Source organism: Phragmites australis, chromosome 20 (genome assembly GCF_958298935.1).
Source record: "Phragmites australis chromosome 20, lpPhrAust1.1, whole genome shotgun sequence".
NCBI lineage: Eukaryota > Viridiplantae > Streptophyta > Magnoliopsida > Poales > Poaceae > Phragmites > Phragmites australis.
The window spans coordinates 647,971-673,582 of NC_084940.1; the positions used below are offsets into that span (position 1 = coordinate 647,971).

At 44.6% G+C, this 25,612-nt stretch overlaps 5 protein-coding genes and 1 pseudogene across 6 annotated transcripts; 2 read left to right on the forward strand and 4 right to left on the reverse strand.

Moving 5' to 3' along the window:
- Positions 1–655: 655 nt before the first annotated feature.
- Positions 656–3,948, reverse strand: LOC133901715 (trihelix transcription factor ENAP1-like). The gene is made up of 2 exons (XM_062343170.1): positions 2,155–3,948; positions 656–879 (listed from the first exon to the last, which is right to left on the reverse strand). The coding sequence occupies exons 1-2, from the start codon at positions 3,134–3,136 to the stop codon at positions 869–871; spliced, it is 993 nt and encodes a 330-aa protein (XP_062199154.1). The 5' UTR covers positions 3,137–3,948; the 3' UTR covers positions 656–868.
- A 4,048-nt stretch (positions 3,949–7,996) lies between these two features.
- On the reverse strand, positions 7,997–9,230 carry LOC133902459 (hydrophobic protein OSR8). Its single transcript, XM_062344051.1, has 2 exons — positions 9,035–9,230; positions 7,997–8,409 (listed from the first exon to the last, which is right to left on the reverse strand). The coding sequence occupies exons 1-2, from the start codon at positions 9,125–9,127 to the stop codon at positions 8,284–8,286; spliced, it is 219 nt and encodes a 72-aa protein (XP_062200035.1). The 5' UTR covers positions 9,128–9,230; the 3' UTR covers positions 7,997–8,283.
- A 2,184-nt stretch (positions 9,231–11,414) lies between these two features.
- Positions 11,415–16,967, forward strand: LOC133901669 (probable protein phosphatase 2C 70). 2 transcript variants are annotated; one of them, XM_062343106.1, is made up of 12 exons: positions 11,415–11,569; positions 11,791–11,942; positions 12,425–12,488; positions 13,726–13,834; positions 13,932–14,085; positions 14,438–14,563; positions 14,650–14,773; positions 14,958–15,034; positions 15,115–15,167; positions 16,290–16,344; positions 16,420–16,598; positions 16,687–16,967. In XM_062343106.1, exons 2-12 carry the CDS (start codon positions 11,826–11,828, stop codon positions 16,691–16,693), a joined length of 1,065 nt encoding a protein of 354 aa, XP_062199090.1. In that variant the 5' UTR covers positions 11,415–11,569; positions 11,791–11,825; the 3' UTR covers positions 16,694–16,967. The 2 variants fall into 2 exon arrangements, with proteins under 2 accessions (XP_062199090.1, XP_062199089.1); XM_062343105.1 differs by having other exon boundaries at positions 16,714–16,967.
- Positions 16,968–17,100: 133 nt separating this feature from the next.
- LOC133901670 (early nodulin-like protein 19) lies at positions 17,101–17,969 on the reverse strand. The gene is made up of 2 exons (XM_062343107.1): positions 17,662–17,969; positions 17,101–17,538 (listed from the first exon to the last, which is right to left on the reverse strand). The coding sequence occupies exons 1-2, from the start codon at positions 17,816–17,818 to the stop codon at positions 17,213–17,215; spliced, it is 483 nt and encodes a 160-aa protein (XP_062199091.1). The 5' UTR covers positions 17,819–17,969; the 3' UTR covers positions 17,101–17,212.
- Positions 17,970–18,788: 819 nt separating this feature from the next.
- LOC133901559 (transmembrane 9 superfamily member 8-like) lies at positions 18,789–23,061 on the reverse strand. Its single transcript, XM_062342905.1, has 7 exons — positions 22,715–23,061; positions 21,207–21,371; positions 20,998–21,107; positions 20,814–20,919; positions 20,586–20,698; positions 20,343–20,496; positions 18,789–20,177 (listed from the first exon to the last, which is right to left on the reverse strand). The coding sequence occupies exons 1-7, from the start codon at positions 22,832–22,834 to the stop codon at positions 19,020–19,022; spliced, it is 1,926 nt and encodes a 641-aa protein (XP_062198889.1). The 5' UTR covers positions 22,835–23,061; the 3' UTR covers positions 18,789–19,019.
- A 27-nt stretch (positions 23,062–23,088) lies between these two features.
- Positions 23,089–25,232, forward strand: LOC133902284 (cytochrome b561, DM13 and DOMON domain-containing protein At5g54830-like; annotated as a pseudogene).
- Positions 25,233–25,612: the final 380 nt, after the last annotated feature.

Sequence of the window (25,612 nt, forward strand, 5' to 3'; positions counted from 1 at the left end):
TGTGGTTAAAGCCTAATTAGGTTTACTAATTATTACGCGTACTTTTGACATATATTTTGGATTGGATGTAGGATGCATTTTTAATAGGTATATACTGTGACAGCAAGATTTTTCGGTTTATCAAGTTCGTGGTGTTCTTAATTTAGAATTTACGGGAATTCCATAATTTTACTATGAATTGCATGCTGCCGAATTCAAACTTTTGCAAAAGACTTCCCTTATTCCTATAGAGAAAAGGTATCGTTTTAGAATGAATTTGCAAAAATTGAGATGCACATACCATCGTGGAAGAAATAGTTCTGTAAAAATAAGATATGCTGAAGTATACTCAACATAAAAACATCAGAACACTATTCTACACGAGCAATTGGCAAACAATTTCAGCATAAATTGAGCTCGTTTTTGTGTTTTCATTACGAGAAAGCGCACTTCAGCATGAATATGAAATATGCACTGTTCGTCCATCTTCATTTACCTGAACTTCGAATTGACCGTGCATACATAGTTAAGAAAAAACATCAACACAATATAATTTCTCACATAATTGGTGGCTACTGCTTCAATGCTTCGCAGCATGGTGATGGAATGATACAAATGGTGGCTGTCAGTAAATTACTTCAAGAACAGAAGGCGATAACTTCGGACTAGCAAGTCATTGATTCCAAAATTGCTTCTGTAATCCCACTAAGGGGGAAACAATCATATATTTGCGTCCATTATTGCATTTTAATTTTACAGCTAACTATTTCTTCACGCACGGTGAACTTGGATCAATCAAACACATACATTTGGTGCACAGGAACAGTGCAATACCAAGGAGAACTAACGACCTGCTTCTAGGAGAGAATCAGCTGCCACGCGAAGTCCATTATCCTGAACCTGAAGTTCACAAGACCAATGGTGAGAAAAGAATTGCCCACAGCAAAACAAGGTAAGCATATAGCCATATATACCATTCAGTATACAACGAAATAATATTCCGTAACTAAACAAGCACACATATAAAATGAAATATTTATGTGACAATAAGGAGTTGTGATATAGGAATGCAGATTCCCTAGCACAGCACAATAATATGATTGCAGCCACATAACAAAAAAAGAGGAAGAAGGTACCCATTGACCAGAAAGGATGAATATCAAATTCTAAGTAGTACTTCACATTAGTAGACAATATGGAAAATACCAGATTGGGACAATCTACTGTGAGTGCCAACACTTTTCTCTAGATCTAAGTAGCAAGGGATGTGCTTCTGCAAGGCGGCTGCGACAAAAACACGAGGAAGAAGGTACCAGTTAACCAGAAAGGATGAATATCAAATTCTAAGCGGTACTTCACATTAGTAAATAATATGGAAAAGATAAAATTGAGACAATCTACTGTGACTAGATTTCATATTGTGATACAGAAGCATAGAAGAAAATCATTCAGAGAAGTTTCATCTTTTGAATGCAAATCCTTCAAGAAGTTGATGTTCTACTGTCTATTTTATCAAAACAAAAGTAAAACATGATTGCTGTAGCACAACGTGTTCCATTTAAATTTATGACCTGTGTGGGTAATTCTGCATATAGGCTAGGACGCACAGGTAAACTGGTTCATGATAAAAGAAGTATGCATCTAAGAATCTAGTTTCTATTTGGTCAATCTTGGTCAGATACTTAGCAGGGAAGGGATTCTTTTTACAAAGTTGAAAACTTGACTCTACGAGGGATACAAAGTAATCAAAATATAGTTACATCCCTTGTTCTTCAGTGAAGTCTCTCATGTAACATTTGAGTAATGAAGTTATTTCAGGTGCCATATGTTTGCAACATAAAATATCATTTCATTGAGGCCAGGGGGTGCGGGACACGGGCTCGAACCCCCACCGGTTCGACTCCTCCTTTGGAGTCTTACCACCGGGCTCCATGCCCGTCCGCTAAACATTGCATGCTACCATTATATCAATCTACAATAATGCCTTCTATCATAAGTGGAAAATTTTATCCCAGTACATCTCTAAATCTGCATATATGTTCATGTACTATGTCTGGAACAGACAGACATAACAATGGAGCAGTCTGACAGTGAAAGCTATATGATCACAATCAAAGTTTCAGGAAGTTTTTGCGGAGTTACTATCATTTTATTGGAAGTTATGTTGACACTAACCATTCTCGCCTTTCTTGGTACGGGTGTCCACTTCAGCAGTTACTGACGAACTACCACCAGTCTTGCCACTGCACTCCTTTAATCTCTTTGCAAAAAGCTTAGCAATCTGCAACTGCGTTTTGGCCATGATCTCTGTTCTCTTGAGCTCCATCTCCCCCTTCTTAATCTCAGCTTCAACCCTCATCCTCTCTGTCTCCCTGAACATCTCCATTTTGGCGTGCTCAATCTTCAAGAACGAGCTAGCCAGCAACTCGATGCTCTTCGCTATATCAAACTCCGTGCTCTTCCTCTTCTTGGGCAGGTCACAGACCTTGTCCTCCTCCTCGACGTCCTCGTTCGCCACCTTACTCCGCGGAGAGCTCACGTTGGCGTCGCTCTCTGCAGCCCTGCTCTCCTTCTGTACGCTGTTGCCAACCTTCTCCGCTTTCTCCGGGACAGAGCCATTGTCATCTATGTTCATCAGATCAGAGAAAGCACATGGGCCTGCGTCCGGCAACTGCGCGGCGAAATCTGCTTCGACCTCGGCCTCTGCTTTCGCCGGAGCTCGCAGGTCAATACTGTTACTCAACTCTGTCTGTTGCACCAGACCGGAACAGCCGGCCGGCCCTTTGAGCAGCCCGTCCATGCGGACAAAGAACCGCCACGACGAACCAGCAGCGGCGGGGCCTGCGCGCGCCACGGCAGCGGACTCCGCCCGGTACCGCTTCTTCATCGACTCGATCTTGTTCTTGCACTGGTTGGGGGTCTTGGCGCTGTTGCCGCCGGGCTTCCCCGTGGCCGCAGCGTCCTCGGCGCAATGCGCGGACACCTCGCGGGCGATGTCGACCCAGTCGCTCCACTTGAGCTTGGCGCGGTTCCGCAACAGCCACTTGGCTTCGTAGGCCTCGAGCAGCCGCACGATGCCGCTCTCGCTCCACTCGTCGCGCTTCTGCGGCGGCGCGGCCGCCAACGGCGCCGCGTCCGCGTCGGGGAGGCCGTCCATGGCGCGGAAGCCCAAAACGAACCGAAATTTCGCAGCACGAGCAGGCCAAATTGGAGTAAGGATAGCTAGGCCCTTAGCAACGGTTTCGAAGGAGCTCTTGACATGGGGATCTTTACTGAAGCTACTGCTTGAGCTCAACAGCTGACCAAATACTGGATTTTCTCAAAAGGAGCTTCTTGAAGCTTAAACTGCAGTGATCGGACAGAAAGATCGGTAAAAGGGGCTTTCTGGTGCTGAAACCTGGAAGCCCGGAAAAGATTGACCAAAAGAAGAAAATTTGGGGAGATGAAAGCTTGCTACTCCGAAAAGGTCGGGTTTTTTTCACTGTTTATGAGCCAACAGGTCGCGTGTTTGAGCAGAAATTGCTCGGAACAAGGAGGGGGCTGGCTACGGCAAGGATTCCTAAACAAGCAAGCGAAAGGGGCGACCGGGCTGGTGATCAGGGGACTCAAGAACAGTCGAGGCCTAGAGAGAAGAGGATGGCTTGGTGGCCGGGAGCGGCAGGATCCGAGCTAGCAAAATGCGCAAAGAGAAGGGGTGCCTCTGTTTCTCTCTGCGGCTTAGTAGGAATCGGCTCGCGGGGAGAAAGAAAGGGATGGGCAGCGGCGGAAAGTGGGAGACTGCAACCGGGAGGAGGCCGCGTCTCCTCCGTCCCCTTCCACCGCAAGGTCAGCGAGGCGGGCGCGATGGATCGGGCGGGGGAGTGGGGGCGCGCGTCGGACCGCATTAGGTTAGGCAGGCACCGGGCAGGGCGGAGTGGGGCGTGACGCCAGCGCTGACCGGATCCGGCCGCGCGGCGGTTCGGGCGGAGACCGCGGGGGTTGGAAACGCGTCCGCGGAGAGGGGAAATCACGGGAGAAATTCGTAGCACGAATCGGCAGCGGCCGCGTTGGCGTTGGGGGCGGCCGGCAGCGCGGTGGGGGTCGTTTTCCACGGCAGGCGCCCGCGGTTTGTGGCGACCTCCATCTTCCATACACCACGGACCACGCCGAGCGCCGCGCCCACCACGCTCGCTTTCGGTTTCCACTTGCCCGCGGCAGCGGCATCTTTCCCCTGGTTTGCCATCGCTTTTGCCTTGCAACGAAATAGCGCTGCACAAGGGGAACTCGGCTATCACTGCTGCTGCGGCAGATGACCATTTTGAGGCGACAGCAACCTACTGCTGCCACCAATTCTGGTACTGCAAAAACCTGTCTACTTCAATCAGCGACGTCAGTCGTACTCATATCTGAGGCGAGGTTACACTAGGTCTGGATGCTCCAGGAGATTATTTTATCACTCTGTCAGTCTGGCCTGCTACTATAACAGGATCAACAAACACCTTACATAGTCACACTAGACCGTGAGAGGGAATACCTGAGATTTTCCATGTAAGCTGTTGTTCCAAGACTGACAGCATAACAAACATGTACCTTGATTAACACTTCTATATTAGGATTAGCAGACTTCTTGTCAAGGGAGGATCGATTGATGAGTAACATCCTCCCAGGCATGCTGCCGGAGCTCAGCTAGCGTTGCCCGGACGAAAAGGGTCTACTGTTGCATGAGCACTATGCCATCCAAATCGGCCGGAGACGCCGGGATCAAGCTCCTCCCGCCCTGCCCAGCAGCACAAGGCACCTCCCATGCCAACCTGCCGACCAGCTAAACCACACAATGCCTGTTCAGACAATCACCTGCCCCGGGTTTCCAAATCCTCGCAAGTTTTGAGAACCGATCTTGCCCATCCTTTAAAAAGCCCCAAACAGTAAGGCCAGCCACTATGTGTTCCATCAAGCAGTGTTTTCTTTTCCCTACTCAAGTGTTGTCGAAACATCAGAGTACGCAATGATGGAACCCTGCTACTGTTCTGATCAGGATGTCCAGTGTGAGGCATGAATTCTATAGCATCGGGTTTTACGAAAGATCTTATTTCATATAATAATATGTGTTCTTTCTCTCTCTTATTTTTAACTTAGTCATTGAATTAGAGGATGCGTAGTTGGATTAATATCTTACAGAAATCTTTCGTAAGAATATCCTATAAAATTTACTTATAAATATGTAGACGCTATGAAGACAAACGTGACGAGGGACCAAGAAACTAGCTATTGGATCAAAAGATCTTTCTTTTCAAGCTAGCTATTGGATCAAAAGATGTGTGACTAGATCGTAATCTTATAGAAATCTTTCACAAGAATATTATATAAAATTTACTTACAGATATGTAGACAAGATGAACGTGATAAGGGACAGTGAACTACTAACCACCTTGTCCACGCACAGACAGCCTCTTCGATCCTGTGGTCACATATCAGATGATCCGTCTTTATCACTGAAACAGGAGGAGTAGGAAAATCATATCTGTATAACAAAAGTAGCCTATCACCCTTTTTCGTTTTGGTTAACAATGTGTGCGCAGTACATTACGAGCCGAACAAAGCTGTAGCGTCAGATGCATAATCTGCTTGCTTTGTAGTATCACATCCATGCTTATTATTAACAGGTCCTTGAATTGATTCAAGATTCAAGGATAGTATGATCAGATGCTTAACCGGATGGGCTGCCCTGGATTGGTTGCGTTGCGTGGATGAGATGGTGCTCCTCCTCCATGGAGGCCGGCGACCGCCAGTGGAGGGAAGCCTGCCAAGGCACGAGATGGTCGATGTTCTCTGCAATGCCAGCCGTGGTCGGGGTCGGGGATTGGAACGAGTACCGACCACCGTACTCGAGTTTTGACTCAACATTTCGGCCCAGCTTGTGTTCCCTGATGCCCTGATGGTCACTGGACAATCAAAACGTGTTAACTGGTTACAAATTTCGCTCTTGGGATTTACAAACTTTGTAACGGCGAATTCATCACATGATTCGTGTTAGCAAGGAGCTGAGTCGTCAACACACAACGACCTTTGATCCCTCCGCCTCCCCTTTTTATTTTCACTGACAAGCTCGACTACTTTTTTCCACAGCAACAGCATATCTCCTCACGTTGCAGACATGATGGCGTCTAGTGCAATCAAACAGTACAAAAAAAAGGTCTCATGTAGCAGTGCTAATAATCCATACGGATTACAGAAAGAGTGCAACAAAGAATCTGATGTAATATTGATCATTTCATCAGAATGCATACGCTACCAGAATCACTCGACATATCAATACACCAGCACAAGTGAACAGAATCAAGTGGGCAGGTAAGGTTTAGGAGCACCTCTTGCGCAGCAGTACAGGCAGGATCCTTGCAATCAGAAGTGTTATTAAAATAAACCTCTTGAGCAACTGCACACTATCTACCCAGGTACTCACAATCTAACAGAATCACTAGCTGCATATGGCACGAACATTCAGAACCACAAGCAAGCATCCTGGCTATATTTTACAGGGCTCCCCACTGAATCATTATCAGCAACAAGACGTCGTTCAGAAAGCAAAGCACGGATCACACTACATAAGTGACAGAATCAAGTGGTTACTACTATCAGCAACAAGATATGATCGATCAAAACGAGGAATATGATATGTGTGGACTGATTTTCTTCACTACACATGTATCGAGTATCTCCGTATTTTGTAGAGTGAGTTCAAAAAACATGCTCTAATTTTGCTGCACTAGTGCAGAAAAGGTGATTGCGTGTTTTAGAGGTTGGTGTATGTACAAATAAACATGACTCTGAAAATCACTATGACCTCTCATCTGTTTTCAGAATCTACGAGCTTGTGGAGTGGCAACGAGTTCTTTTGAGAGAATTGCCTATTTGCCGCTAGAAGATACGATGGTTCCCTATTTGCCACTACAAAATGAACTTTTCCCTATTTACCACTCCATAAAATGAACTTTCTTATTTATCACTATTTCTAATTTCTATTCCTTCCTCACCATTTTACTCAGAAAAAAAGATATATTTAGAAACCGAATTATAGAATGTGATGTACTATAGAGTTGTAAAAAAATTCTTTATACTTCTACATAATTTTTTAACGCTAAATTTGAATAAATCAGGAGATATGAATTTCTGAAGTTGTGTTGTTTGCTGACCATTAAGGAAGCTGTATGGTTACATTCTGTGACTATGATTAGGTATAGCAAAAGCTAAAATTAATTTTTGTGGTGAATACCAAAATTGTAGAAAATTTAGTGTAGATAAGTTTAGTATGCGCATTTGTTGTATTTCCTATTGTAAAAAAATAGATATAAAAATAACAAGGTGAACTGTAATTCATACCGAACTTCAGAAATTCATATCTCCTGATTTATTCATCCAAATTCAGCATTCAAAATTTTTATGAAAGCATAAAGAAATTCTATGGAAGTATAATTTTTTTTTTACAACTCTATAGTACATCACATTCTATGATTCGGTTTCTAAATAGCCCTAAACTTCGATTAACTGTCAGTGGCTCCCAAGGGCAAATATGCCTTTTTTCTGGGTAAAATGGCGAGAAAGAAATGGAAATTAAAAGCAGTGGCAAATAAGAAAGTTTATTTTATGAAGTGGCAAATAGGAAACCACCATATCTTCTAGTGGCAAATAGGCAATTCTCTCTTGTTTTTTTACTACAAATTTTGTGGTCATGCTATACTGCCACTACCTCACATACATAAAGGAGTAACCTCAATTTGGAATGCCCATCAAGATTGCAGTTCTAAAGAAAACCCTTGCCACATGACGGATAAAGACCTGGTGCCTAAACTATGCAGCCGAACAGAACATGAAAATTGTAATACAGGGGTGACATTTCTGTCAACGGTGAAATTATGCTGGTAAAGTATGAATGAATCAACTTATGAGGTAGAACTGACATCACTTCAACCCAAGTAATGAACAAAAATCAACCGTAGTTTCAGCAGACAAGAAGGAAATAATATGATTGTATAACTGCATGTGAACACCAATCATAAATCATAATCAATCTCAGAACAGGAGTACAACAATTTATTCTCTTGTATCACAATTACAGAATGGAGAAAATGGACCATAACTCAAGTGTTTTACAGATTGAAATGAGGAGTCACGAGACCATAAGAGGGTAAGAGAAGTTGTAGCACCAGACCAGACACTTGGTTCCACATTATTGTGTCATGTCAGATAATCCACATAAATATAGAAATTCGACACAGCTGCGCACTGTGAACTGCAAGGTTTAATGAGGTATGGCAGAACTAAACAGGGCTAAGCAAGGGTATAATATTCCCTCTCGTGACGGTCCGAGTCGAGAGCAACAAGGACATAGATCGCGTAGATGATCCCAGGAACATAGCCAAGGATGGTGAGCAGCAAGCAGATGCAGAACTCCATCTGTTTATATATGAAAAGATCACTTATTAGTTTGTTACAGGGATCAGTAGTATAAATAGTGTTATTAAGATAAAACAGATATGTGTACATCACTTGTCACCACTTCATTCCACTGGGTTTCATAATTCGTATTAGTGCAGTTAGATATTGGATCTACTCGCTCGTCCTCTACGAGAAATGTGGCATCGAAAATGCCGTTGACTTGTCATGGATGACAGACGGTGACAGTTCTACTACATCAGTGGAATAGAATAGCGAAGAAATTACAAGCATACGATTTTTTTTCCTTTATGAAACCGAACTGAAGCCCAAAACAACGCGATTCACCACTGCAGGAGTGAAGAAAAACTAAGCAGTACAGTTTATACGCAGATTTACGAGGACATGGCGCGAGATTCAGAGGCAGGGAAGCGTTTGACGCTCCTGAACTCGGAATTCAGACCAAGCAGCATCACAACAGCAAGCTTGGAATCGTAAGATTCGCCTACTAAACCTAGTCCTAAGCAAGCCAGACACGCGGGCAACGGATTCCCGGGCCACCTAGCCAGAACCCGCCGCGCCGATCCAGGTCGGCCAAGAGGCGCACGCGCAGCATGAGAGAGAGGTGGGGGGGGGGGGGGCGTACGCTGCAGCATCCGAAGCGGAGGAAGACGCCGAGCGGGGGGAGGATGACCGCGAGCAAGATCTCGAGGAACGTGCAGCACCCGCCGGACGCCATCGGGATCTCGGATCGGAATGGATCTGGGTGGAGGCTGGAGATGGAGTGGTTTCGTCGTCGTCTCCGTTACCTGGTCGCGTTGGAGACGGATAGGGAAGCGATGGATGAGGGGCGGACCGGTGGCGTGGGCATGGGCCGCAGGTGGGCTCTGGGCTGCCGGTCAATGGGTTTGAAGTTTTTTTTTTCTTCCATTTTTTCCACGTCAAAAAACTAAACCATTTCCCCTGGGCTTTTCTGCTCAGCTTGCTGGCTCTTGTAATGGCCAATCTTGTAATATTGCTTCGTAAGAAAAATACATATACTCCCTTTAATCTAAAATAAGTGTCATTTTAGATATCGATATGATCTTTAAAATACAATTTTGATTAATATTTTTTATTATATTATAGTAATAAAGTATAGTAAAAATATATTATTATAAAAGTATCTTTCGAGATAAATCTACCAGTATCATTTTCAAGTATCCAAACTTAATATATATAAAATAATTTGTAGCTAAAGTTTAAAACAGTTAACTACACGTAATCTAAAACGATATTTATTTTGGAGTAGGGGTGATGAAGGATGGAGTGTAATCTCCTCCTAATCTGATGGAGTTACATAGGGAAAAAACTACACTTGTGTCTTTAATGTAAGTGCAGGGTGCTAGAAAACTTGACCAATTTAGGAGTAATTATGTGTCATTCTAAATAAGAAGGAATAAGTATCCAAATTCGGTATGATACGAGAAAACAAACATCATCTTTTCAAAAAGCAATACATATGAGTGTTTCAAAAAGCTATATATAGAGTTTGATTCCAAGCTGGCCCCGAGCGATATCTGCAAATTTTGTCCTGGTTTCAGTCTATATGCTTCAGGGAGAGCAAAAATGGAGGAGCAGAGCTTATTCTGTGATAGTACATAGCAGAAGATCCTGACACCAAGAGAACCAACTTCACTAACATAGATTACTGTTGGAGATTAGCTGACGTACGTGCGCCCATCTTTAATTTCTTCCAATCTTTTCTGCAAGTTAAGTACACCGGATGCCGGCTTTATTGGCGTCATAGCGGCACAGCACTCCTACCAGGAGCAGTCATGCTGGGATCTCAATGGCATGCACGCTGGCCTGTGGAGCCTCTTGAGGCTCAAAATTCTGCCAGGTCGTGGCAATCGAGATTTGCATGATCCGGAGTATAGGCAATGCTGGTGAAGTCCCAATCAGAGGTACCATCGATCCAACAACACAAGACCTTCTCCATGTGTTCATTTTTTCCCCATGTGTGTCGTTCACAGAATCTATTAAAACACTATTACATAGCTTATATCAATTTTTTGTGGAAAGTAATTCGATAGTTCTTCACGAACATGGAGAAACTATTGGAGGAATTTACAGAATTTAACGCAGAATTTGCAACCTTCAACTTGAGTTTTAACTTGGAGCATTCAACCCAGAAATTTCAACTAGATGATCCGAAGAAGTTCTAATCCAATTGCAAATGTTTCCAATCAGAAATAAGTTTGCTTGAGATTTGTGTGATTTGGATTCCGCTAAGCAACTGGTTGCGGTATAAGGCACATGTGCTATGAGATATGGCAAATCGGAAATAGTGGCAACAACGGGGAAGGAAATAGCTAGCCGAACGTAGACACGTTGCACGAGCGGAGGAAACAAAAAAGAGAACTCAAGCACATTGATCTACCACTGCACTAACCTCTAGTCACCGGAGCTCTCCATCGGTGCCTACCTCAATATCATAAACCTCCACGGCAACCAACCATCCGGCCTCATCCCCAATGAGCTCAACCTCCTCGTCCACCTTCGACATCTCCTACAACCACCGCTTGGGCTCGTATTCTCGTACTCCTCACCAAGTGTACCAGTTCCGACACGATGACCATTAGGACGGTGCAGTTCAATGCAAGCTCGTTCATAGGGAATATTGATGTGTTGCCCTTCTACCTCATCACCCTCGGCAAATCCTTGTATGCAGATGAAGATCTCATTTATCGACTTTAAAACAGGTGGGGAGAATAGGTAGTTGAACCCACGGAAGAAAACATGAATGGACAGAGGACTAACAGGTGAGACAAGGGCAAACATCGTCCAATAATAAGAAATCGTCGAAGCCCCTATTGAGAGTGTCATTTTATAGTGTTGTATGTTGAGGGTAATATTTTAATGAAGCCCACTCTTAATAGTGGTAAAAAAAATCAATTTTCTCATGAGGTATCACAAGAGAGGAAGCAGGAAGAAGTTGTGGAGGGAGCTGGCTGGCGGTGAAAAGGAAAAAGAGATACGCAATCTTCTAGGAATCCCCCACCCCACCCCCTTCCCCTCCTCTCCGTCTCTCGGCCGCCCCCACCGCATCCCCGCCGCCTACAAATACAACACCCACCCCGACTCTTTCTCGCATCGCCGCGCGTTCATCGTCTCGCACCGCCGCCGCTCTCTCCTCCTCGTAAGTTGCTCCTCGCTCCTCCCCAATCGCCACACTCCCTCCCCTCCGAATCGCAGCCGCTTCCCGTGCGCGTACGCTCGTGCGGCGGCAATCTGAGAAGTTTGGTTTTGGGGGGTGTGGGGAGGGGGTCCCAGATCAATCTCGCTGCGTCGCGGTGGAATGCGTGCTGCGCGTGTTCGGTTGTGACGACTGACGACGGGGTCTGGTGGTTTGCTCCACAGGGTGCTGGGATTGCTGCGCCCGGGCGGGGGACAAGATGGGGGCGTACCTCAGCACGCCCAAGACGGACAAGCTCTCCGCCGACGGCGGGAACGACCGCCTCCGGTTCGGCCTCTCCTCCATGCAGGGGTGGCGGACCTCCATGGAGGACTCGGTGAGTTGCTTCGGTTTCCGTCGCGGTTTCCTTTTTTAGGTGACAGGATTCCGCTGTTGTGCTCCATGCGGACTCAACTGGGGGACTGTTTGGAGTGAGACGCATCTGTATATGTGGAGATTTGCAGCTGCTTAGAGTCCAAGTTGCGATCCTGTTATTATGCGTAGACTTGCGTGATGAATTAATTGCAAAATTGTTGTCTCGTACCGTCCAGGAAGGGACAACCTAGAATAAATTCTGTCGTGATTTGACCAATGGCGCTTCCCCTGTAAGCGAAAAGCTCCAGATAGCGGCTTGTCGCACTCGCATTTGGGAGCGCACTACTAGTTCTGATAAATTGTTCCCGATGATATATGACGGAAGCTTGCACACATTAGCTTGCTTGCGATAAGGGTTGTTTACTTGTTGCATCACTTTGAAGGAATCATCTGCACAAGCATGTCCACTCTTTAAAAGCTAATCCACATGCGTATTACTTGCAGCATGCTGCTTTGCCAAACCTCGATGACTGCACATCATTTTTTGGCGTTTATGATGGCCATGGAGGTAAATTCTGCTTGCTTTCTAACTGGTCATGATATTGTCTTCAGCTTTACTGACTACTGAGTGAATGCGGATTGATTTGAGCTTCTGAGGGAGTGTGTTCATATGATTAGTATGATCTTAGTTCACTCAATTCTATCCAATTATTTTTTGGCATTTATGATGGCCATGGAGGTAAATTCTGCTTGCTTTCTATTCTGGTTATGATATTGTCTTCAGCTTTACTGACTACTGAGTGAATGCAGATTGATTTGAGCTTCTGAGGGAGTGCGTTCATATGATTAGCATGATCTAAGTTCACTCAATTCTATCCAATTAATAGTTAGATATGTTGGTGCTTCCTAAAATGTAATAGTGTAATTGAAGCACGGTAAATTCAGTATTGTCACCATGCGCCAAATAGAAGGGCGGTAAGATTCCGCAGCAATTCCACTATGGGCCATAGGGTTTGTTGATCTTCTGTGCGTATGTTCATAAGCATGGCAATGGTGCTGACACTACCATCCAGTATTGAATGTATGTACATAGCAATGTACTAGCTGAGATGAGTACCGCTTCTTGGAAGCACTTGTTATAAGTTATTATTGTTTGCCCTTTTTTGGAGTCTCACAAAGGATTGCGCCATTTTGATTCGTTATGACATGTAAGGGCAAATGAACAAGGGGAGGGGCATTTTCGAAAGTAGTCTGCCCATGCTGTTTCAGAAACCGCCTGTCTAGCCTGCTTAGATGCTCCCTAGTCGCCGCCTGGGCTGCCGCCTAGCCCGCCTTATGGCTTATAAGGCACTTGGTACCACCTTGCTGCTTGCCTAGCATCTAGTGCTTCTTTAAAGCACTGGTCCCCCCACAGAAGAAACTTCCTTGTATCTGGCTATCTGCCAATGAAGTTCATTAAAGATGAGTAGATTTCTTGAACGATGAAAAGGCTAGTGGGCAGTATTGACTATTTGAATGATCTCAAGTAAACCTCGTTAACAACTTACACTGATTTGGTGCTACTCTGAACTTTGCTTGTCCAGGATACTAAGTTCCCAATGTGACAGTAGCAAGTCAAATAATCAAACTTTTCTGCATTTCTGTTTTCATGAGCAGGTGTGAGAAGTATATACTATAAATACCACTTGTAAATTTGACACATTTGTCCTTGTTGGGAATGGCTTGTTCTTTAGTGTGTAGTTATGCATCAGATAAGAAATTGTTTTCTCTGGTAGCATGACATATACTACCCATTGTTATTTTAGGAAAAGCCGTTTCTAAATTCTGTGCAAGGCATTTACACAAGCAAGTTCTTATAAATGAAGCATCTTCATCTGATGATTTATCTACTTCTGTCCATAAAGCTTTCTTAAGGTAAATTTCATGCTTCTCGTTTCAGAATGGAGTCAGTTTGGGTAAACCTGACATATATTTGGTGGTAGTGAACATTCAAAATATTTTACTCTTTCAGAATGGATGAGATGATGAAAGGACAAAGAGGATGGAGAGAATTGACCGAGCTGGGAGATAAGGGAAACAAATTCACGGGTATGCTGGAGGGCATCATACGGTCCCCCAAGGGTGGAGATTCAGATAACCTAGGGGATGGCTGGGATACTGAGGAGGTAAAACAGTTCATTAGTTTTTTTTCATCGTCAAACATTATTTTCCTTCCTTCCTAGTGTGTGAAATTCCAGTCATTACTCTTTTTGGCATTAAGCTCTGAAGGAGTGCTTCTTAAAATACAAATTCATGGTATGAAAGCTTATTATTTCAAAATTGCATGTCCTCTAATATACCCTATCCAAAGTCCCTTCATATAAATAAATGGAAATATTGTTTAGTATGGATGTTGCTTGCAAGACATGCAGTACTGGGGCTTTTATGTACCCTTGTTTATTTCATTTTTTCTATTTTTGTTAAATTCTAGTAAATATAGAGGGTATCTGAATCCTTGTAACAAAATTCCTATGGCAGGGTTCAAATTCGAACTTTTCTGGGCCAACATCTGGAAGCACAGCTTGTGTGGCTGTCATAAGAAATGATCAACTCATTGTTGCAAATGCTGGGGATTCCCGGTGTGTTATCTCACAGAAGGGTCAGGTACATTAGATTCCTCATCTTGGTTTTAGTTCTAGTTGCCAAACATAAATACTAGAATATGTTTTGCTTACTCATCTGTTGTGCAGGCTTACAATTTGTCAACAGATCACAAGCCAGATCTTCAGGGAGAAAAGGAGAGGATTTTGAGTGCTGGCGGATTTGTTGTTGCCGGGCGGGTCAATGGAAGTTTGAATTTATCAAGGGCAATGGGTATCTCTTCTCTTTCTCAAGCGGAAAATATATTTTTTATTTACAGCCTTTTATTTATTTTTGTGTTTTCCTCTAGGAAGTTTGAACTTGACAAGGGCAATTGGTAGCTCTTCTCTTTCTCAAGCAGAAAATATTTTGTTGTTAAATAAAACTTTTTTTTATTTATTTTTGGGTTTTCCTCTAGGTGACATGGAACTGAAGCAAAATAAACTTTTGCCAGCTGAGAGACAGATTGTGACTGCTGAACCTGAGTTGAAAACAGTGAGTTTTGCCAGCCCCTTTCTGTCAGTATTTCCTTTTCTTGAACTAAATTACTCAGGATTGCTTTGGCTTTTGATCAGGTTAAACTTTCCGAGGATGATGAATTCATTGTTTTAGCATGTGATGGCATATGGTATGATTTCAATTTCTCTCCTGAATGCAGATATAACTGAAATATTTTTCTTATATACCTTGACATTCATATTATTTGAGTCATACTAAAAATATCCAAAAAAATTACCATCTGTTTGAGGATAAAATACTTGAAGAGAACCCCAAGTTAACTTCCTTAGTTTTCATTGTATCAAATCTACCAGAGAAAAAAGGGATAAGGAAATCATTCTTCTGCCCTGACTTTGTTTGGACACTACATATTGCAATGATCATCACAGGCATCATCCATAATACACGTATCATTCAAGAGTTTGTGCCAAACCTTGAAAACGCAATTATTCACTGGTCAAGGTGCTAAATGTTATTTGTGCAAAAGTATCTTATCAACCATGGACCAGTTACCTTGAAAATGTTATTGGTTTGACCAAATGCTACTGAATTTTGAAATTTGGACAGAAGGGAAGTCTAATGCATTAGCAACTGTGAACCTGAAGTAACGAGAACACAATAACTTGTTATAAGGATATCGAATAAGTAGCAGCATGTATATTTAATCTACATTTGTGACACCGTCCATCTAATTCAGATTTGAGTATAGGTATTTGCATCAGGGTTTGCGGTTGCTGATATGTAACTGCAATTTGGTAGGAAACTCCTGACTTTTAGATGGATATATGTATCCAGATCATACTCTATTAATGAAATTCGAGTTGGAGAATGCTTATTTGTTTTATCTATGTTAGCTAGTTGCCTTGATCTATATGAGGGGCATGTCGAACAAAGCAAGCATCTCTAGCTTTCATCAAGGGCCAAATACTGGTGCGTTTAGCAGGTGGTGTTAGGCAAACGTAGACTGATAGTACTGGGAGCTCTATTGCACTTGATTGCATAAGAGATTAATGGTTCCATGCCATACAGCAGACATGTTAGATTTGATAGACAAGCAAAATTCCTGATCTTGAGGTTGTAAAATGATGTTTTGGTTACTCATTATCCATGCTGTCAGCCAGGTACTAAGTTCGACATTAGCACTCCCACGTTAAATTTAATTGGTGAATTCCACTTAGAGTGTTGTCTACTCTGTTTTTTGTATCACTGTGATTGCTATTGAGTTGTTGAGAACCAATTTTTCTTATGACAGGGATTGCATGTCAAGTCAAGAAGTGGTTGATTTTGTACATAAACACATAAACACTGTAAGTGCAGCACACAGCTATGTTTGATAACATTTCGTTACAAATGTTCTCATCATCTGCCTGAAAAATTCGCAGGAGGATAAGCTATCCAGAGTGTGTGAGAAGCTACTTGACCGCTGCTTGGCACCTACAAGTGGTGGCGAAGGATGTGACAACATGACCGTGATTGTGGTTCAGTTTAAGAAGCCAGCTTCATCAGTAGCTACTTCTAGCGCTGAGCAATCTACAGCCACTTCAGAAGAGATGCGGCCAAAGTAAGCTTCTCTTTGGCTGACGCAACTACAACAGATACTTCTCCAGGCATTGAAATCTCCGTTGTAAAATCCCAAGTTCTTGTTTCAGAATTTGAGCCCTTCCCTTTGTGAACAGCGAGTTTGATGGCCCAGACGACCCATTGAAGTAGAGGCTCGAGCGGCACACTGGAGTTCTAACCGGTGGTGGGCGATAGACAAAAGGATAGCAAGTGGTGTATATAAGAAAGGAGTTCTATTCGACATTCTCTTACAGGGTTTGTTCTCGTAAAGGGATGTTAGTCTTCAGAGTAGTCGCAACCTGTATGTAATACATGCGTGCTGATTGTTGGACCGGGTTTTGTGAATGCATCGATGTGTTTTTAGGAGCTACTGCTTTTCTTTCGTCTTGAGATCGTGCTTTGGTGGCACCACATGATTTGAATCGTTCCGCCGAATTTGTAGCAAAGATTCTCAGTTGACCATTATTACATGGGAACACAAAGGCAGCTTTGCTTGCGGAAAAATTTGAACAGTTGGTGCAAAACTAATGAAGTCGAATTAGAACACCCTGGGAAATGTAGCAAAACACACAGAAGAAAAGGTTGAAAGAATGCTAGGGAATCAAAGTGCTAGTACTAAGCAGCAACGGCAGCCACGGCGACCGCGAGCAGCGCCACCCATGCGGCGGCAGCCCTCGTGCCGGGCGCTGCGGCCTCGTCCGGTGCGCTGGAGCTGCCGGCGGCGGAGGCGTTGTGCGGGAGCGGGTGGACGGTGATGGCGACCTTCATGCCTTGCAGGCAGAAGCCGTTGCCGCAGATGAAGTAGTAGCGGCGGGCGTCGGGGAGCGGGATGAAGTCCTTGCCGGAGGTCCAGTTGCCGGCGACCCCGGCCATGGTGCAGTTGTCGTACCCCGTCTCGTTCACCTCGAACACGTTGTACGTCCACTTCTGGTACCGGAACGCTGCACCCAACAAACCACACCCATTCGCCGTCGCAGCGTTAGCATTGAATCCTCAAATAAATGGAAATGGGCCGAGATTATCGTTCCAACGAGAAATAACAGAGGCAGCTAAGCAAGGCTTACAGATGAGGTCGCCGACGTAGAAGGTCTGGTTGCCGGACCAGAGTGAGTAGTTGATGTTGGGGTTCCACCCGTGGTTGGCTCCCACGATGTGGTCCGTCGCGGCGCTGAGATCAATGGCCAAGACGGCGAGCACGGCGACAACCAGGAGCCGCGCCATTGTAAGCTCAGGGCCAGTGAGACGGGCGTGATTTGTGGGAGCGACGAGGAGGAGGAGCAAAGTGGGAGTGTTGTGCCTGTGCGCGGCGGAGTAAAGGAGACAGCAGCTGCAGCGTCAATAATTTCGTTGGTGTCAGCTCGAGGAGCAGTACTAACTCCAGTCTACTTGTCATCATGTATTAAATTTGACTGTGCATTTTTTTTCTTAAAAAGGAGTTATAGATACTTAGTATAACTTTTATATTACAGGTTATTTATCACCGTTTTTTACTGTGTAGTAAATTTGATCGTGTATTTTTTTAAAAAAATATAGATATTTATAAATTTTATATTATTAAAATTATCATAAAACAAACTTTATCAGTATTGCATATTTTCAAGTATCTATAAATCCCTTTTGATCAAATTTACTACAGTAAAAAGCGGGAGTGTGATTTTGCTGCGGATTGTGGCCCACTTTTGGATTGGATATCAGCAGATTTGGCGGGAATTGAATCGCTTACGCGCCAATTGCAATGGCTGGCGGACTCCCCGCGGCAGCGGCCTCCATTTGCTGGAGCCGCCGACCACTCACCCAGCTCGATCGTGGAAGAGCATGGGCGACTCCGACGATCACCGATCACAAAGAGGGGGATGAAGCCCATAGCCAAAAGAGAAGCAACAGCATTGGATAATTCCACCACTCCTTGGTCCTCTAGACCCGTGATGGAATCATGCATATGCCAGAGTTTGAGCATTCTCATAATGAATAACTGACGCTCCAAGCAAATTTTAGAAGGTCAACACTTGAGCACACCATATGCAATTTGCTGGAAAGAAGGTTGGAATCAAAAGATGTAACTATTAAAAAGGTGATTACATTGTTGCAATCATGGTGTTTCATACCAGCAGCTGTACCAGTAAAAGCATACCGGTCATAATGAATTAAAATTTATACAGTGATCCACGAAAAGTTTGTCAAAAGAAGCAACTCCACAGCAATGTGTTACCCTTATATTTATCTCAGTACTAATGTGTATCATCTGACCACAATAAACATGAATCTTTCATAAACTAAGTCCTAGAAAGCAACGTTTCCTGAAAAAAACAAGAAGACAAAAAGGGGGAATGGTTCCCCACTTCACATTAATCGTACAGTTCTCATGACTCAGACGCTGAAACATGTGCTATTATTCTCTGTCATGTGTGTCATGTTGGCGCACCTAATCAATTTTCACTGACGAGTAAATCAACCTTGTGAACCAGAAGCAGGCGCAGAAACCAATTGTGCCAGTAAGCACAAAGAAGGCATAGGAGGCGAGAAGCATGTATCCGAAGTACAAGATGCCAGACACCAACTTAGTAATCTGCAGCTTTGTGGAGAAGTAGAAAGCAGCATACAAGAAGAGATACACCGCGGAGGATCCTGCGGTGAGGTAAGACCTCCACCACCACATGTAGTCCTCGCTGCACAGTTGGAAATAGCAGAGCACGATTGTGATCTCGGCACAGGTGATGATGAGGATGACAAATACAAGGAAGAGGAAGCCAAAGATGTAGTAGAACTGGTGCAGCCAGATGGAGGTGAGGATGAAAAAGAGCTCAATGAAAACCGCTCCAAATGGGAGAATGCCACCGATCAGAATGGTGAAGGCTGGATTCATGTACCAAGCTTGCTCAGGGATCTGTCGTGGAATCTTGTTTGTCTTCACTGGAGGTTCCATGGCAGGTTTCTTGAACCCAAGATAACTCCCAACAAAAACAAGGGGTACTGAGATGCCAAACCAGAGGAGAACCAAGGCAAACATAGTGGTGAAAGGAACAGCACCAGATGACTTCTCCCCCCATATAAGAGCATTCAAGATGAAGAAAAAAACAAAAGCAATCCCTGGAAATAGGAAAGCCGTTTGCAGGGTAATCTTTTTCCACTCTGAACCCTTGAACATCTTGTAGAGACGTGAAGAAGAATAGCCAGCGAGCAACCCCATCAAGACCCAGACGAGAAGCATTGCAGTCATCAATCCTCCGCGGTTTGATGGAGAAAGGAAACCCAAAACAGCAAAAATCATTGTAACCAGCAGCATTCCAAAGAACTGAACGCCAGTACCAACATAAACGCAGAGCAAGTCAGAGTTGGTTGGAGGACGGAACACATCTCCATGAACAAGCTTCCAGCCTGTTTCCTCTTGAGCTTCTTCTTGAGTTTCAAGCTGATTGTATCTAGAGATATCTCTATAGAGGGTGCGAAGCATTATCATGGCCACCATACCAGATAAGAAAAGCACGATCATGAGAGAGTTAACAATAGAAAACCAGTGAATCTGATCGTCAGTCATCAACAGGTAGGTGTCCCAGCGGGAGGCCCACTTGATCTCACTATCCTGCAAAAGTAGTGGGAGGTTCCATGAAAATCATCGTACTTTAACATTCAAAGAGTAGCTTGTAAGAACCCGCTTACGCTACAGTGGCTAAACAAAAAATAAACTAAGCAACTCCTGAATCCCAAACTAGTAAAACTAAGCAACTTCTGAATCCCAAACTAGTACCTCAAAGTGAACATCATAGGTGAATATGAGTTCCTTGCCAGCTTCAACCTCCTGAGGAGTATCAGAACTTGTTACAATCTTGTTTGCATGAGGATCACATGTGGTCAACCGAGTGTTCACATCATCCCATTTATCGTCGACCTGATGCTTCACGCTGGCAAAAATACATATACCATAATACCTTAGGTCCATTTCATACAGCACAAGGCAATTAAATACCACAAAGCAAAGTTAAAAGAAAACCTGTATGGTTGGACCTCAAATCCCACTATTCTAGAAAGCTCTGAATCATCATCCTTGTGATACTTCACAGCAAATGACAAGTGGTTGTGGATGAAGTACTTCTCATCCTTACTCTGAAAAAACATTTTTATATGAGAATTTGTTAGTCCAGATCAATAGATAAAGCATTCTAATAGAAAGATCTCATGCATAAAGAAAAGTTAAGCACTAACTGAGTAACGGACTTACTCCGGCATACTGTCCTTTCACACCAACATGATATCCACCTTGATAGGCAACAGTGTTCTTATCTTGCCTTACAACAGGAACAACTAGAGGGAGGTTGTCCAGAATCCTGTAAATCAACTTTAAGTCACTTTGGAAAATTACCAGGGGAACAGAAGCACAAGACTACCTATATTACAGTCCTTACATGTTCACACGATATTCATCCTCTATCTTTTCCTTGAGCTCCTTGGCTTCTTTCTCAGTGATGGTCACTTTGCAGACAATCTGACACATCTTTGGCTCTCTCATTTGAAACTAAAGTTCAAAACAACATGCATAATGACAAAATCGACATCAGGCACGTTAACCAAGGGCAGGAACTTTAATTAGTTTGCTCTGTTAGAAGGTACTAACCACATAACGAGAGTTCTCGATGCGATCACCTCGAAGAACCTCGCCAAGATTTTCAGCGCTGTCGACTATGGTAGCTGGCTTACAGAACGGAAGGGAGTAATACGTATAGGGAAGTTGAGTCTTGATCGATGTAAGCTTATTCACCTTCACTTGAAGTTCATCACCCTGTGGACAAATTAAGAAAGCGGTTTAGGAAAATCCTAACAAGATAAAATAATATGATGTCACAGACTAATACTCTGTTACAGGAGATTAACATAACTAATGTCACTCCTTTACCATGTGTAATCCTCAACGAGAGTTCTTATTACATGATCTAGCACCTCATTTAGGACTCCCGAGCCGATACAACAACAAAAACAACAACAAAGCCTTTGTCCCAAGCAAGTTGGGGTAAGCTAGAGATGAAACCCATAAGATCCAACTAAAAAAAATGACGAGAAAATAATAATGTACTAGTACTAGTAAAAAATAGAAGTAATAACGGTACAGAGAGACTGATGCATAAGTTATGGTTCTGGCATGTGGATTGCTAACTTCCACGTGTTTTTATCCGTTGATAGTTCTTTGAGGATATTTCATTTCTTCAAGTCTTTACAGACTCCTTTCCATGTTAGGTTTAGTCAAACCCTGCCTCTCTTCACATTATTAGCGCGTCTCAATATCCCGCTATGCATAGATAACTCTGGAGGCCTCCGTTGGATATGTCCAAACCACCTCAACCAATGTTAGACAATCTTTTCTTCAATTGGCACTACCTTATCCTATCACGTATATCATTATTTCAAATCCGATCTTTTCTTGTATGGACACAAATCCATCGTAACATACGCATCTCTGCTACACTTAAGTGTTGGATATGTCGCCTTTTAGTTGGCCAACATTCGGTGTCATACAACATCACGGATCAAATCGTCATCCTATAGAACTTACCTTTCAGCTTTTGTGGCACCCTCTTGTCTCAGAGGATGCCAGAAACATATCAAATTATTTTGTAGCTCAGTTCAATTATTTTGTAGCAGAGCAGAAACATATCAAATTCTAACTCCTACTTGACCTTTGGATCAATGACCATCACCAATAAGACAACTTTATGTTATGTGTTAAGAGTGCAGATACACAATGGTATTGGCATGCGTTGACTTTTCCCCGCAGGTAGCAACTTGTGATCACATCAAAATCTAGCGAAAATGTTTCAGATCAGGACAGAGATCACAACAGCAGACCACAAATATAAATTAAAAAAAAGCACGCAGATAAAAGTGCAACTATGCGGTCCCAATCCCCAAGCCCAAACACATCCAATTCGCGTAGCATCGCACGGGAACTAATCGAATCGGATGAACGAATCGGGGAAGCTGCACACCAGTCACCAACCCTGGAGCTGGATCTGCGGATCCCAAGTTCCCAACTCGGGAACCGCCACACCGTTGACCAGATCCAGCTCTGAACACGAACACATCCTAGCAGGTGGGGGAAAGGAAGGGAAGCGGCGGGATCCAACCAACCTTCCCGAAATCATTCGGAGCGACGCCAGGGAGGTAGAACCCGGCGGCCGGCGCGGCGGCGGCGGCGAGCAGAAAAACCGCGAGAGCCGCGGCACACCGAGGCATCGCCCGCGACCGCATCGGAGAGGCGGTGGGGGAGGCGCCGCCCGACGGCTTAGGCTCCCGGATCTGCTAAGGCGAGGCGGTGGGTGGTGGCTGCTCCCAGGCTCGGCGTGGCGCGCGCGAGGTGGGGAGGAGACGACGACGCGCGGCGCGCTGCGAGGACGGGTGGATCTTACCGGGGCTTTATTGGAAAAATTAGTTTTTTTCGTGTGAGGCCCCTGTGAAGTGAGTTGTTGCTCGGATGTTGTCCATTAGCCTCTGCTCTATAAAACATGTCATACACGTGTTTTCCCAGAAAAAAAAAATCTCAAAAACTCATCTCTCTCATCACGTCACTCAGCGTGTAAGAGCTCTGGGTCGCGTCGCTCGTCGCCGCCGCGTCGTGCCCGCACACCAACCTCACGTCCAACTTCTCGGCGGACCTCACCATGCTGCAGCACCAGCTCCGGGGCACGTGCGCCTGGCCCCCGACGGCTCCTGCGCCCTCTCGCTCACCCGCTTCGACCTCCTCGCCGCCTCCCCGTCCGCGCGCTTCTGTCCTGACCGACCTCGCCGCCGGCCGACCCTTTTCGCCGCTCCCGCTCAACGGCACCTTCCGCAACGCCACCCTCAAGCTCCCCTTCTCCCGCCCGCTCCCGCGCCTCCTCGCGGTCTTCGACCCCGACACCTCCTCCGACCTCGGACACGTCTTCCTCCCCTTCGACTCCGAGCTCGATAGCTCGCCCGTGCCCACCATGTTCGACAACTGCATCCCCCTATCGGAGACGGAGACCTACCGCCTCCGATGGACGCTCAACGCCTCCGCTGGCACTGTCGAGATTGGCCTCGAGGCGGCCGTGGGCTCCGAGTACTACATGGCATTCGGGTGGGCGGGCCCCAAGGCCAACTCCCCCGTCATGCTCCATGCCGACGTCGTTGTCGCCGGCTTCACAGAGGAAGGTATGCCATTTGCCGAGGACTACTACATAAGCGACTATACTGAGGATCATCGCTGATGGGAAGACGCCGCTCGTGGTCACATCTGCTCCAGCAGTGCACTACCCAAACCCACCGAACCCTGACAAGGTGATTTACATCAACAACAAGGAAGCGCCGCTGCTGAAGGTTGAGAGGGGCGTGCCGGTGACGTTCTCAGTGCAGGCTGCCCATGATGTGGCTCTGTATCTCACTTCAGACCCAATTGGTGGCAATGCTACGTCCCGGAATAAAACTGAGGTCATATATGCTGGTGGGCCTGATGCTCATGGTGTTCTAGCAACCCCTGCAGAGCTTGTTTGGCTTCCCGATCGGAACACACCTGATCTAGTCTACTATCAGTCACTCTATGAACCAAAGAGATGGGATGGAAGGTTCAAGTGGTTGGTGGAGGCCTTAGCGACATGTACAACAACAGTGCTTTTTTGGATGATCAGCAGGTTACTTTGTTTTGGACTCTGTCCGCTGATTCTATATCAATAGCAGCTCGAGCTGAGAAGAAAACTGGATACCTTGCTATCGGTTCGGGGATGGGATGGTGAATAGCTACACCTATGTTGGCTGGGTGGGCAGTGATGGGGTTGGACGAGTAAAAACTTATTGGATTGATGGAAAGACTGCAACTGGTATCCATCCAACATCGGAGAATTTAACCTATGTCCGGTGCAAGCCAGAAAATGGCATTATCACATTTGAGTTTACCCGTCCTCTTAAACCTTCTTGTAGCGGGAGGGTAGAATGCAAGAACACTATTGATCCAACCACACCCCTTAAGGTTGTTTGGGCCATGGGTGCAAGCTGGTTGGGAGATGATCTGACAGACAATAACATCTAGAGATGATGTGGATCGATCTCTATTTCCAGTGTTAGATACAAATACACCCGCTTCTATATACTCCTATATGGATGAGATCCACCGGCACGATAATTTTCTGCTTCAGAGGAGTCTCGACTGGAGTTTTCATGGTTGTTTTATCATGGCAGAATGGTTCCAGGCTAGACAAGATCTTCAATTTCTGTCTTGATTTCGTGCATCGCACTGTTTACATCGTATAGTGTACATTTTTGACAACAGACAGGTAAAATGTCACATTGCCCTAGTGATTCTTTTATAGAGGAAAATAATTAATTGAGGTGCTGATTTGATTCACAGCAGCATTTTGTGTGCCGGAGAGAGAACGCCATGAATTTTGTATCATACCTATTCTGAAGTCAGATTTATTCATATTGAAATGACGAGGCAAAATACCTGTTTTACATTCTGCAACAATCAGATGCATCTCCGAAAGGCAAACATAAGTGTTGCAACGAACATTCTTGGAACATTAATTAGCTTCTAGATGGTCTGTCACAAGTCAAAGAGGAACGGTGCCGCCGAGGCAAGCAGAAAGCCAGCCAATATAGAGGCAACGAGATGGGCTATTACAACAAGATGGAAACCTTGGACCGATTGCGATCGAATTGCTAAAGAAACCATGCATTGCATGTTCCTATCGCATCTCGCTCTCCTTGCATTGGTGTCTCCGCAAATACACCTCCATTCTTCCATGCATGCCCTCTTACATTAGATTTATCTATCGAATTGAGATTTATTTATCTATCTATGGATAAGCTGTCCTAGAGCCTGTCCTATATATAAAGCTAAGGCACGAGCTCATCGACCAGGAAGCCAAGCGTAGTGCAAAATCGTCGACTGAAATCCGCCTCAATGACCATCAGGGAAGAGTGGAAAAGAAAAGAAGCCAAGCTTACCCGGCCGTCTCTCAGTTTTTGTTAGGGATCCCGTCGCTCGAGTATATTTACGTATCTCCATATACAGTT